A 15,130-nucleotide genomic window follows, 5' to 3' on the forward strand; every position below is an offset into this window, starting at 1 on the left:
GGCTGTTTTCCTGTAACTTTACACTTATGTGTCCTAATTCCTTCTAGGAAACCAACGGACAAGGCAAATCCTTCTTCCTTATGACAGCTCCTTCATGTCCACAGGGAGCTCTAATGTTCCAGGTTCTCTAAAGGACAAGAATCCGAGAAAGTTGAAGGAACTGTCTACACTCTTGTGTGCAGAGGTGTTGAAGCATTTTAGGAACTATTTAATTTTTCACAAAGATAAATACCTCTCATTAGACTATATTTAAATACAGACATAAATATGCCTTATTGAAAAGAATCACCCGGTTCATGTAGAGAAAGTCTGTCTCTCACAAGTAATGTTTTTGTTCAATGTTAGTGTAGTGCACCGGGCTACAATAAATTCAAATAAGTAATCGTCCTCACATGTGCATACAACTTCTTCTTGAAAGCTGTCCTTTGTGTTGCCCGCTCACACATGATCTGCAAAGCGCGTTCCGCCAAACCTACTGTTCTCATACAGTGGTGGATTCTGCCAGGTCCAAGGCGGCCTTGGGAAATTTCAAATCCCCTACCTTCACCTGGGAAGAAAGGGGAAAAAAAGGGGGAATGTGAAAATGGCCTAGCCCATTCCTTTTGTTATTTATACAAATCCTGGGAAAGAGATGAGCTGCCCTTAATAAAAATGGCTTTCTAGTGAAAAAAAGTCAGTTCTATAATAAGGTTCACTATGAATTCATGGGAATTTTGATTTCTATGTTTTTAAAACCACCGTCATTAAAATTTCAAATTTCAGAACTGTCTCTTAAGTATGTACTATGCATAAGCTATTTTATTAATGCTGCAATAGATACAAAGTTGGAATAACACATAGTCCCTGTACTAGGAGTTTAGAATCCAGAAGAGTGGGTAAGGGTAAGAGATACAGAGAGAAACAAAGGCAAAGGAGGAAGAGATTTTCTGTTCATCATTATAACCTCAGGGCCTGGCAGGTATCAGGGGCTTGGTGAATGGATGGGATGAACACAAAAACATTCCTGGAAGAGGTGGTATTCTAGATGTTCTTTGAAAGGGATATAGGATTCTAATAAGCAAGAGGATGGCATACAGTGTTCAAAGTTATTTATGCTTCTAACTTATATCTAATACTTGAATTCATAAAGTACTGAGGTTTTCTTAAAACAAATAGAGGCCTACAGATCATGTTCTAGGAGAAAGTGTATTGCTCTGAATTATATAATTTTCATATTATCTTTTCAATTGATGTGATATAGAAAACCACATCCAACACTTAAATAAAACCTCACCATTCCATGTAAGAAAATCCGCCAAACAGAAAACTTTCCCTTGACAAACGGAGTAAACAAGAAGGGAAAGTATTAGGTTGGTGCAAAAGTAATTGCGGCTTTTGCCAAAAACTGCAATTACCTTGGTGCAAAAGTAATTGCAGTTCAAAAACCGCAATAACTTTTGCACCAACCTAATATCTAAATCAAGGTAGACTTCAGGTCTAAATCTGGAAAGACTTATCTTTTCCAGATTTAGAGCTGAAATATTAATGTACAATACTGAAGAATCATTTCCAAATTCAACTCACCTAGTATTAGATTTGTGGCAGGAACTCGCACTTGATTAAAATGGATCTCAAAATGTCCTCCATGAAAATTATCTATAAAATAGAAAATAAAATTTAGAGCAAAAGGAGTTGACTAAAAAAGAGTCACATATTCTTAATCTGCTGAAATATAATTACTTGAAGAAAATAGGATTTCAAAGATCCTTATGGCATGAACATTCTGAGGTAAGCCTCAGCCCTGAACCCCAGGACCCAGCAGCCCAGAAAACTCATCAACTGTTCAAGAAGAGAAACCCTTTGATCCAGACGTTTTCTAATTCATTCTCTGAAGTACAATTTCAGAGAGCTAGGAAAAAGGAAGACCAGGCTCCATAGCTCCAGCCAGAGTATTTTATTTGTTTTATTATTGCTGCTTCTTTGAAATATTTTACATATGGGGTTCCAAACAATTTGCATGGAAAAAAGTTTCAATGTTTCAAAAATTAAAAATGAGTAATGTAATCCATGTTTCTTATTTTATCATTGTGGAAACCAACGCCTAAAGATGACAAGGGCCTGCTTGAGGGGAAAGAGCAGGCTTGGCATTAGTGATGATACAGAAACTAGACCTTCAGGTAGGTTTACTCCCAGTCTAGACTTGTTCCACTGTGTGTTCGTCTCTTGAAAATACTGGCATTTGAAACACTGAGGCCAGGAACACGTTCACATTTTATCTTTGCATCACCCCTTCTCCCTGCCAAGTTTTAGAGATAATCTCATGCTAACTCTACACCCTTTTCCTGTCAGAGGAGACAATAATCAGCCTTCTCCACACTGTTTCTTTTGGCCCTGGACACAGGGAGTTGGAGAGGTGCTAGTAAAGTTTTCATACTGAATAATCAAATGTAGCCTCGGCAATGGAAACTATTTGCAGCTCAACTATATTATAAATGCATTTTTGGTATCTTTGCGGCCGTTTCGCTGCAACCCAACAATTTCCTACATGCAATTTTCTCCAGCAAGCTTGCTCATCCCATCTTGCCACCTATGCTTACCCTGTGGGTATACCCTACAGCTGCATCTTAACTGATAAGTGATTCTATAAAACTGCAAGTCTTATATCTGCCACTTGAACATATTCATTAGTCATATTCAATGATAAAAAGAAAGCCAGGGGCCGGGCCCGGTGGCTCATACCTATAATCCCAGCACTTTGGGAGGCCGAGGAGGGTGGATTACCTGAGGTCAGGAGTTCGAGACCAGCCTGGCCAACATGGTGAAAGCCCGTCTCTACTAAAAATACAAAAATTAGCTGGGCATGGTGGCTAAGCAAATACTTGCTGAGAGAGTGATCTTAGCAAATATTTATTGTACACAATGAACACGTGCCACAGTAGGTGGCAGGAAACAAATGGATCTTTGCTTCTTAGAAGTCCCACCCAAGGGCACAGGAAGGAAAAGTTTGCACTCAAATAAGTCAAAAACTCATTGCTTTTTAACAGTTCTTGTAAGTTGATTGATTAAGAGGGCTAAAATTGGAGATAAAAATAATTTTATTGTGGATTATCTGTGCATTAATCCATTTTTATGAATGACAGAGAAAAGACTGGTAGTGTTGCTCTTCCTTAAATACAATCTGCCCTTTCCCAAAAAGGCAGAATTTATATTCTATAAATTCTATAATTTATATAATTATAAATTACATAAATGCTATACTATTTCTTTTTATTGGCTCTACTCTGAACTCCACCAGCATTTATATTAAGACAGTTGTCACAGACAAAGGAATATCTAAGAATCTATCTTATGCATTAAAATGCTATTGCCTTCAATGTTACTGCATATTCTAGCCTTCCTGCTTGCTAATGCATGGTCATATTTATTGGATACCTACCTGTGTAGCCAAAAACTGACAAAGGCCTTATTATTTCTACTCCAGGTGTGTTCATGGGAACAAGAATCATGCTGTGCTGTTTGTGTCTAGTCAAAAGAAAAATTGTATTAGAAAAAGTTTGCTAAGAAGAAAAATAGATAATAAGCAGAATCATAATTGTCTTTTTGATGTTTTCATGTAGTCATGTAAGCAGTGATGACTGGAATGGGAACTGTGTAAAAGACGTACACCAACATAGTCTGATGCAGGCTGTGATCTGGAACAGAAACAATGATTTGAAAATAAATGAGTTGTTTGATTGAAGTTTCTCACTGCTCAACAATGGTAACTGGGAACTTATATATATAATTAAACATTTCAAGATTATTGCCTTTGATCTAAACATCTAATCACTTCATTACACAGGTCTGAAAAAATTTGTCTGATAATTTAATCCAAACAGCTTTGATAATTTAGCAACACTTTCTAATACTGAAAATTCCACAGCGAAGAATGTTCAGCAATACTCCCTATAATGTTTTCCAAAAACACCTGTTAGAAAATACTTGTGAAATACAAATATATGACATTTACTCTCATATCTTACATTATGATTTGTGAGTCCAAACAGTGAATTTTAAGTAAATTACCTAGATAGGAGGAAGATTGGCTCATTCCTACACAGGTTTCTCAATCAGAATTGTTTAATTACCTGGAGAGAGAAGTATTTTGAGTTCTTCCCAAAACAATTGCAATTTTGCACTTGGGATTCCCAGCTCCTAAAACCAAGGGGAACATAAGCAGATTATAAAAGGAAATTTCTAGTTTGACATTTCACCTTGAAGGTTCTAATCCTTCCCACTTTACCTATGTCAGAAAACAAATAGAGAGAACATTCCTGATTCATTAAGATAATAATTCTTTTGTAACACTCTATATCATCCAAGAAAAATGATTAGGCAAGGCCAAGAATGGACCCCATCAATGAAAGCTGCTACACAAAAATAACCAGAAGTCAAAGCAGCATGAAAGAACTGCCACCTCTCCCATTTACACCATTTCAGACATCAGCATGCTAGAAAAGCTGAGAAATTTTATATGTCTAATACAATATTTTATATGTCAACGTATATGAGGCTGTGATCCCACTTTCAATAAGCCTGGTTCTTTTATTAATTTCTTAAGGGTCAAATTTTAAAAATATTTTTTCATTTTAATGCAAAATTTTATTTTATCACAGTTCAGGGGTCTGTGGCAATTGCCTACAAGGGTCTTTTTGCAAAAATTACTTTTCATGTTTACTAGTAAGTCTAGTCCCTTGGGAAAACTACCATTTAAGTAGATTTTCAATTACAAGGCTGCACACAACTGGATCAGATTAAGTTAAACACATCTGTACAAAGTCTCAAACAAATGATCGGATTCTTTTTTCTGATTTATTATAAAAAGAGGTTTGAGGAGATTTGAAATCATATAAAGATTTAATGAGAAATGTTAGGAATGATGTCAAATAGTTGAATAATATTATAAAATTCCAGGAGTTAAAAGGATAAACTCCATGGAACATATTAAAGGACATTGCAGGAATGTAATCAGTAAAGTTCAGACTGTGGGAAATCTATAAGACAACTAATCCAGTTTCTTCAACAATTAAATTGCAATAAAAAGAAAAAAGAGAGATAGAGAAGTAGCTTGTAAGATCAAAAGAGAGAGACTTAAAAGGCGTATCAACCAACAGCGATTTTTAGACCTTACTTAGATCCTAATTCAATCAAACAAAATAAAAAGTATTAATGGTAATTATTAAGCAATTAGAAATGTGAATAGTTATTGGAAATGTCATGACATTAAGTAATTTTAGGTGTGCTAATGGTATTGTGGTTACATTTTTTAAAGAGCCCTTACAGAGACACATACTAAAATATTTGGGAAGGAAATGACGTGATGTCTGAGATTTATTTCAAAATATTATGGGGAGAAGATGGGCAGAAGTTAATAACAGATGAAACCTCAACCAGCTACCCTTTCTTTTCTCTTAAGTGTGAATAGAAAACCAAGAATCTGTAGTATGTAAAAAGAACCTGCAATATTAAAGAGAATGACTGGCCAAAAATGTAAGAGACACTTAGAGCCAAAACATGAAGTCTAACATCAGAGTAAAAGGAGTCAAATAAAGAGAAAACAGAGAAAAACAGAGGGAATAATTTATTGAAGAAATGTGTGGAAGAACATTTTCTAGAACTGAAGAAAAACATCTTCAGATTGAAAAAGCCATTGACTAGCAAGAAGAATCTATTAGATAAATGCTTGTGACATTTCAAAACATCAACAAAGAACAGGAAATCTTAAAAGGTTTCAGAGAGAATAAAACAAGCCAACTAAAAGGACCGAGGATTAGTCTGGCATCAGACTTCTCAACAACCACCAGGGATGCTAGATGAAAATGAATAGTTCAACTTAGAATTCTATACTTGTCCAAACTATCAATTTATGTAATGGAAGAATAAATACATATTCAGATATGTAAGATCTCAGAGAATTTAACTATTATGTACTTTTTCTCAAAAAAATAAGAATATACTCGAGCAAAATAAGGGAGTAAGTCAAGAGAAAGGAAGTCTTAGAATCCAAAAGATACTGGATCCCAGGAAACTATTATCTGAAAATCCTAGAATAATTGCATCAAAGTATGCCTAAAGGGTAATCAGTCCAGATTGGAAAATAAATACTAAAGTCTTTAAGAGAGAAGTCTCCAGGAAAGAAAGTCAATAGAAGTAAAGGTGCAATCTAGAGATGTGTGTATATGTAAGGGGAAGGAGATATTATAAAAGCAAATAATGCAAATAAAGAGACATGGCAATTAGAAACTCCAGGAAAATAATGTTGAAATGCACAAGTGAACTGTGGTCCAAATATAAAATAATGTGACATGAATTTAATATATAGTATATGAGAAAAGCATTCTAATTGACCTTGATTCTAGAAACAGTCCTCAGAATGGCCCAGGTGATTTTATATTGCATCAGTTACAGAAGGACACAAAATCTAACACACTACTTAGGCCAGCATCAAACAATATTTACATGGTCCTCTAAGATAAGTGCTATGTATTGGTTTTCAAAGTTTACAGTTATCCTGTAGTCAACTACAGTTGTGGCTGCAAGACAGAATATAAATATTAGTAATCCTGAAAATGTGAAAGTATAAGCTGTAGCTGATACAAGTTACAATAAGAAAGGGAGGGATAAAGAGTGTAGAAAGGGTTAAGAGTATACATATTCTTATATTAAAGTAGAGCTTGAATAGAATCTGTGAAATGAGGATGCAGAGAACTTTAACAATTATTTAAGGTTTAAAAAATAAAAAAACAACAAAAAACAATGTAATAGGATAAATACATTAAGAAAGAGCAGAGAGAGTTATGAGACAAATGAGTGAAATTGTCATTATTCAAATTGGGGAGCCAATGGATACTGTCTAAAATGAATAAATTAAGAAAGAGAAAAAATATTTTATCTACAATTATAATGGAAACCAGAGAACTACAAACAGAAACTGTTAAAAAAAAAAAAGAGTTTTCTGTAGGGCATGATGTTTGGATGTGGAGACATGGGAAACAATGCTCTCAGATATTTTTTCCTTTGTTACTACTTCTAACTGGGTAATAATGACTTTAAAAACATTAAAGAAAAAAATCCATCTTTTAAACAAATCTGTGGATTCCCAAGTAGGAGACTGAGAGGCTTGTTGAGTGAACTACAATGTTTTATTTTTCTTTCTGAATTTGCTTTTAATCTGAATATCTAATCTGAGGGCTGTGGAGGAGTCATTTCCCCACTTCTATGTAATACATAACTCCAGAAATCCTACATGCACACTCTGTCTGACAAAATGCTAAAACTGATTTAAAAAAAAAACACCTAAAATAGATATTATCTGAGAAAGGGAGGGAAGGAGAGGAAGGCAGTGTGCCTAAAATGGGTGACTCTGTTCACCTCCAGGCTGGTGGTAGAATAAGGAGACACCTTAAACCGACTTAGAACTTGAATCGTAAGCCTGCTTTCTCCATAGTCACAGCCTCAGAGTTGTAAGAACATGCAATCATATATGCATATAAATGATTTTATCTATGACTAAAAAGGAAGAGAGAGGACTCTTAACTAACTGGGACAGGAAATTTTTTAACAACATGCATTACATCGATGTTCACCAGGGATATTGGTCTAAAATTCTGTTTTTCTGTTGTGTCTCTGCCAGGCTTTGGCATCAGGATGATGCTGGCCTCATAAAATGAGTTAGGGAGGATTCCCTCTTTTTCTATTGATTGGAATAGTTTCAAGAGGAATGGTACCAGCTTCTCCTTGTATCTCTGGTAGAATTTGGCTGTGAATCCATCTAGTCCTGGACTTTTTTTCGTTGGTAAGCTATTAATTATTGCCTCAATTTCAGACCCTGTTATTGGTCTATTCAGAGATTCAACTTCTTCCTCGTTTAGTCTTGGGAGGGTGTATGCGTCGAGGAATTTATCCATTTCTTCTAGATTTTCTAGTTTATTTGCGTAGAGGTGTTTATAGTATTCTCTGATGGTAGTTTGTATTTCTGTGGGATCGGTGGTGATATCCCCTTTATCATTTTTTATTGCATCTATTTGATTCTTCTCTCTTTTCTTCTTTATTAGTCTTGCTAGCGGTCTATCAATTTTGTTGATCTTTTCAAAAAACCAGCTCCTGGATTCACTGATTTTTTGAAGGGTTTTTTGTGTCTCTATTTCCTTCAGTTCTGCTCTGATCTTAGCTATTTCTTGCCTTCTGCTAGCTTTTGAATGTGTTTGCTCTTGCTTCCCTAGTTCTTTTAATTGTGATGTTAGGGTATCAATTTTAGGTCTTTCCTGCTTTCTCTTGTGGGCATTTAGTGCTATAAATCTCCCTCTACACACTGCTTTGAATGTGTCCCAGAGATTCTGGTATGTTGTGTCTTTGTTCTCGTTGGTTTCAAAGAACATCTTTATTTCTGCCTTCATTTCGTTATGTACCCAGTAGTCATTCAGGAGCAGGTTGTTCAGTTTCCATGTAGTTGAGCAGTTTGGAGTGGTTTTCTTAATCCTGAGTTCTAGCTTGATTGCACTGTGGTCTGAGAGACAGTTTGATATAATTTCTGTTCTTTTACATTTGCTGAACTTGCTGAGAAGTGCTTTACTTCCAACTATGTGGTCAATTTTGGAATAGGTGTGGTGTGGTGCTGAAAAGAATGTATATTCTGTTGATTTGGGGTGGAGAGTTCTGTAGATGTCTACTAGGTCCGCTTGGTGCAGAACTGAGTTCAATTCCTGGATATCCTTGTTAACTTTCTGTCTCGTTGATCTGTCTAATGTTGACAGTGGGGTGTTAAAGTCTCCCATTATTATTGTGTGGGAGTCTAAGTCTCTTTGTAGGTCTCTAAGGACTTGCTTTATGAATCTGGGTGCTCCTATATCGGGTGCATATATATTTAGGATAGTTAGTTCTTCTTGTTGAATTGATCCCTTTACCATTATGTAATGGCCTTCTTTGTCTCTTTTGATCTTTGTTGGTTTAAAGTCTGTTTTATCAGAGACTAGAATTGCAACCCCTGCCTTTTTTTGTTTTCCATTTGCTTGGTACACCTTCCTCCAGCCCTTTATTTTGAGCCTATGTGTGTCTCTGCACGTGAGATGGGTTTCCTGAATACAGTACACTGATGGGTCTTGACTCTTTATCCAATTTGCCAGTCTGTGTCTTTCAATTGGAGCATTTAGCCCATTTACATTTAAGGTTAATATTTTTATGTGTGAATTTGATCCTGTCATTATGATGTTAGCTGGTTATTTTGCTCATTGGTTGATGCAGTTTCTTCCTAGCCTCAATGGTCTTTACAGTTTGTCATGTTTTTGCAGTGGCTGGTACCACTTTTTCCTTTCAGAGCCAAATCATGACTGAACTCCCATTCACAATTCCTTCAAAGAGAATAAAATACTTAGGAATCCAACTTACAAGGGACGTGAAGGACCTATTCAAGGAGAACTACAAACCACTGCTCAAGGAAATAAAAGAGGATACAAACAAATGGAAGAACATTCTATGCTCATGGGTAGGAAGAATCAATATTATGAAAATGGCCATACTGCCCAAGGTAATTTATAGATTGAATGCCATCCCCATCAAGCTACCAATGACTTTCTTCACAGAATTGGAAAAAACTACTTTAAAGTTCACATGGAACCAAAAAAGAGCCCGTATTGCCAAGTCAATCCTAAGCCAAAAGAACAAAGCTGGAGGCATCACACTACCTGACTTCAAACTATACTACAAGGCTACAGTAACCAAACAGCATGGTACTGGTACCAAAACAGAGATATAGACCAATGGAACAGAACAGAGCCCTCAGAAATAATGCCGCATATCTACAACTATCTGATCTTTGACAAACCTGACAAAAACAAGCAATGGGGAAAGGATTCCCTATTTAATAAATGGTGCTGGGAAAACTGGCTAGCCATATGTAGAAAGCTGAAACTTGATCCCTTCCTTACACCTTATACAAAAATTAATTCAAGATGGATTAAAGACTTACTTGTTAGACCTAAAACCATAAAAACCCTAGAAGAAAACTTAGGCAATACCATTCAGGACATAGGTATGGGCAAGGACTTCATGTCTAAAACACCAAAAGCAATGTCAACAAAAGACAACATTGACTTCAATTAATTAAACTAAAGAGCTTCTGCACAGCAAAAGAAACTACCATCAGAGTGAACAGGCAACCTACAGAATGGGAGAAAATTTTTGCAATCTACTCATCTGACAAAGGGCTAATATCCAGAATCTACAATGAACTCAAACAAATTTACAAGAAAAAAACAAACAACCCCATCAAAAAGTGGGCAAAGGATATGAATAGACACTTCTCAAAAGAAGACATTTATGCAGCCAAAAGACACATGAAAAAATGCTCATCATCACTGGCTATCAGAGAAATGCAAATCAAAACCACAATGAGATACCATCTCACACCAGTTAGAATGGTGATCATTAAAAAGTCAGGAAACAACAGGTGCTGGAGAGGATGTGGAGAAATAGGAACACTTTTACACTGTTGGTGGGACTGTAAACTAGTTCAACCATTGTGGAAGTCAGTGTGGTGATTCCTCAGGGATCTAGAACTAGAAATACCATTTGACCCAGCCATCCCATTACTGGGTATATACCCAAAGGATTATAAATCATGCTGCTATAAAGACACATGCACACGTATGTTTATTGCGGCACTATTCACAATAGCAAAGACTTGGAACCAACCCAAATGTCCAACAATGATAGACTGGATTAAGAAAATGTGGCACATATACACCATGGAATAGTACGCAGCCATAAAAAATGATGAGTTCATGTCCTTTGTAGGGACATGGATGAAGCTGGAAACCATCATTCTCAGCAAACTATCGCAAGGACAAAAAACCAAACACCGCATGTTCTCACTCATAGGTGGGAATTGAACAATGAGAACACATGGACACAGGAAGGGGAACATCACACACCAGAGCCTGTTGTGTGGTGGGGGGAGGCAGGATAGATAGCATTAGGAGATATACCTAATGTTAAATGACGAGTTAATGGGTGCAGCACACCAACATGGCACATGTATACATATGTAACAAACCTAGACGTTGTGCACATGTACCCCAAAACTTAAAGTGTAATAAAAAAAAAACCACATGCATTAAATTGACCAAGAGATGTCCCACTGCAATCAGATACCTAATATGCTGGGCAAAATTATCTGTCCCATTTTTCCCCCAAATACATGACTTATTGTCTATATTACATTTGAGAGAGAAAAACCATTTTCTCTACCCTTCTGGGCATTTGCTCCATCATCTTATTAAATAAAATAAGAAACTATTATACTGAAAATAAATTTTCACTAAAAGAAAAATACAAGCATTTTCATAAATACAAGTTAAAAAATGTAATGTTTTTCAAGTAGAACATTTTATCATGCATCAAAAAGTCTATAATAGGCTGGGCACAGTGGCTCACGCCTGTAATCCCAACACTTTGGGAAGCTGAGGTGGGCGGATCACCTGAGGCCAGGAGTTCGAGACCAGCCTGGCCAACATGGCGAAACCCCGTCTCTACTAAAAATACAAAAAATTAGCCAGGCATGGTAGTGGGCGCCTGTAATCCCAGCTACTTGGCAGGCTGAGGCAGGAGAATTGCCTGAACCTGGGAGGCAGAGGCTGCAGTGAGTGAGTTGAGATCGTGCCATTGCACTCCAGCCTGGGCAACAAGAGCAAAACTCTGTCTCAAAAAAGAACAAAAAAACAAAACTCTGGTATGTGCACTGACATTAGACAACAAAGACCCTTAATTCAGGTTAAACACATTTATTTTATATCAATCAAAAATAATTAGCAGTTTTAGAATTTTTAGTTTATTCTTTTTTCAAATGCAAATCTCTCCCTCTTGCCTCTTCTGCAACTCTAATCACACATATTTTAGAACTAAATAGTCCCTAGGATTGTTCATTTCTTTACATCTTTTCTTCATATTGGGTAATTTCTATTGTCTATCTTCAAGTTCGTTCATTCTTTCCTCTGTTATCTCCATTATGTTATTAAGCCCAGTCAGTGAATTTCTTTTCAGATATTTTACCTTTAAGTTCTGATATTCCTACTTGGTTATTTTTTATGTTTTCTATTTCTCTTCTGATATTTCTTAATGTTTTATTTTTCTTGACCTCAATGAGCACATTTATAATAGCTGCCTTAAGTCCTTGTCTGATGATTCCAACATTTGAATCATTTGGGTGTTGGCCTTTCCCCTTGAAAATGGGTCATGTTTTCCTTATTCTTCATTGGTTGAGCAATTTTAGATTGTATTCCGGATATTGTGATTTTTTTGTTTTGAAACTCTGGATTCTGTCGTATTCCTCCACAGAATGTTGATGGTTTTGTTTTGACAGGCAATTAACTTAGGTAGAGTAAAACCGCAGAGTCTATCACAATTCAGGTGGATGGGAAATCAAATTTCAGCGTAGTTCTTATTATTTAGCTGCAAGGTGCTTTGAGTTTGCCCTGCGCATTACTTTCATTCAGGAGTTAGCCAGAGACCCAAGCAAAGTTTCCACATGAAAGCTGGAGCTCCCCTTTTCTGGCTTTTTCCTTTCCAGGAATACCCACCTCATTTCCCAGCAGTGATGGCTGCCCTAGACACTCTCCTCTGGTTCCTCAGGACACAGAGATCTGAGTTTTCTAAAGAAGCTTTAGCTTTCCTGTTCCACACTGTTTCCTCAGGCTAAAGTCTAAAAATGAAAAACTCACCCTGTGCCCATCTCACTTTCCAAATTTTGACTCCCCTACAAAATCAGCTTGCTTTTGTTCACTTCCCTGAGAATTTCAGGCAGGCAGGTATGTATGTATGTATGTATGCATGTAGGTATTCTGTAGCTTTTTAGCTGTTATCTGTGGGAAGGTTCATCTTAAGCACTTACTCCACCAGACTAGCGTAGAACTCCCCCAGAGTTCTTACCTTTAAACTTTGCCAAAAATCAGGTCTTCACTTACCCAGTGTTATAATTTCTTATACATTCATTAATATTTGAATATAAATATACATTTTTATTCATGACAAATATATGAGTTTTATTTATCAGCTGAAGTTTGAGAAATGCAATGCTCACTTCAAAATGATCACATAAGCAGAATTAGAAATCTTAGCTCTAAAATTTCAAAACCAATAAAACCAAGAGCTTAAAATTCTAATCTCCTCCATTATTCCATACTATAAATAACATATGTAAAATATAGTTAAGATTGAAATGCAACGGCTTTAAAACTGTTGCTTATAATTTAGATTCCTTCAAATTTAATGGAATCTATGTTTTAATCAGTTCAGAAAGGACCATCCTCATTTGTACTAATGAGAAAAGATCACCCATTCACATATTTCAAAGTTAAGTTTTAAAAATCTTAAATGTCATATTCTTCACAGTAACTCTATTTGGCTTTCCTAATTTATCCAAACGTCTAAATTTTCAAATTGTTTATCATTGTTTATATTTACAGAAATATGTCCTTTTGATTTTATAGATGTTAACAGGTAAAGAAACTGCTATGGTCTGAAGGTATGTGTCCCTCCCTAGAAGTCATGTTTTGGAATCCTAACCCCCAAGCTGATTTTATGTGGAGATGAAGCCTTTGGCAGGTGATTAGGTCCAAAAGGAGGTGATTAAGTGATTAAAATGCAATTAGTGTATTTATCGAAGAGGCCTGAGAGAGCTTGGTCACCTTTTTCACTATATGAGGACAGAACAAGAAGGTGCCATCTATGAACCAGAATGCAGGCCCTCACCAGGCACCAACTCTATTGGTGCCTTGTTCTTAGACTTTTCAGCCTCTAGAACCATGAGAAATACATTTTTGTTGTTTAGAAGTTACCTAATTAATGGTGTTGTGTAATAGTGGCCTGAATGGACTATGACAAAATTCCACTAATCTGAGGACCAACCCAAAGAACATTAGGATGATTTAATGGCAGATGACAATACTTACCTTTCATTGTGGATCTTACCTAAATGACTTATCTGGAAATGCTCAGTTGGGGTAATCTTTTATCCCTGGCTATGCAATAATATGCAATCATGCTTTGATTCTTAGTTAGAAATTATAGAGGAAGAATCATTTACAGAGCGTTCACTTCTAATTTTTCAACTGGATATTTTTCTACTTGGGACTATCTTTGAGGTTTTAGTTGTAGGAAGCCTTGGCCAGTGCCTCTCTAGATGCCTACAGGCTGAAGGATTGATGCTACTTGCCCCACATAATGCATTGTGTGGGCATACTCCATGGTGGGCATACTTCTGAAAATCAGATTAGGACATAACAACATGATTTGAGGTTCATTTTCATTAGAAATATTTTCTTTAAAAAAAAGCAAACTTTTATTTTAGGTTTGGGGGTAAATGTGAAGGTTTGTTACATAGGTGAACTTGTGTCATTAGGGTTTGTTGCACAGATTATTTCACCACCCAGGTATTAAGCCCAGTACCCAATTGTTATCTTTTCTGCTCCTTTCCCTCCTCCCACCCTCCACCCTCAAGCAGACCTCTGTGTCTGTTGTTTCCTTGTTTGCGTTCATAAGTTCTCATCATTTAGTTCCCACTTATAAGTGAGAACATGCGGTATTTGTTCTTGTGCTAGTTTGCTAAGGATAATAGCCTCCAGCTCCATCCACGTTCCTGCAAAAGACATGATCTCATTCTTTTTAATGACTGCATAGTATTCCATGGTGTATATGTACCACATATTCTTTATCCAATCTGTCATTGATGGGCATTTAGGTTGATTCCATTGTGAGTAGTGCTGCAATGAACATTCACATGCATATGTCTTTATGGTAGAATAATTTCTGTTCCTTTGGGTATATACCCAGTAATGGGATTGCTGGGTTGAATGGTAGTTCTGGGTTTTTTGTTTCTGTTTTTGGATTTTTTTGAGACAGTCTCACTCTGTTGCCAAGGCTGGAGTAGAGTGGTGCGATCTCAGCTCACTGCAATCTCCCTGCTCCCAGGTTCAAGTGATTCTCGTGCCTTGGCCTCCTGAGTAGCTGGGATTACAGGCATGGCCACCATGCTTGGCTAATTTTTGTATTTTGGGGTTTTGCCATGTTGGCCAGGCTGGTCTCAAACTCCTGGCCTCAAGTGATCCTCCCGCCTTAGCCC

At 36.6% G+C, this 15,130-nt stretch overlaps 1 protein-coding gene across 1 annotated transcript in view; it reads right to left on the minus strand.

Moving 5' to 3' along the window:
- The window catches only part of ACAD11 (acyl-CoA dehydrogenase family member 11), a 101,981-nt gene that overhangs the window by 17,564 nt on the left and 69,287 nt on the right, over nucleotides 1–15,130 (minus strand). Inside the window, exons 14-17 of the mRNA XM_003310035.6 lie at nucleotides 4,107–4,173; nucleotides 3,416–3,501; nucleotides 1,564–1,635; nucleotides 393–547 (exon numbers count right to left, since the gene is read on the minus strand). Coding sequence (XP_003310083.4) covers nucleotides 393–547; nucleotides 1,564–1,635; nucleotides 3,416–3,501; nucleotides 4,107–4,173 — 380 coding nt within the window. The remainder of the gene's footprint in view (nucleotides 1–392; nucleotides 548–1,563; nucleotides 1,636–3,415; nucleotides 3,502–4,106; nucleotides 4,174–15,130) is intronic.

Source organism: Pan troglodytes, chromosome 2 (genome assembly GCF_028858775.2).
Source record: "Pan troglodytes isolate AG18354 chromosome 2, NHGRI_mPanTro3-v2.0_pri, whole genome shotgun sequence".
NCBI lineage: Eukaryota > Metazoa > Chordata > Mammalia > Primates > Hominidae > Pan > Pan troglodytes.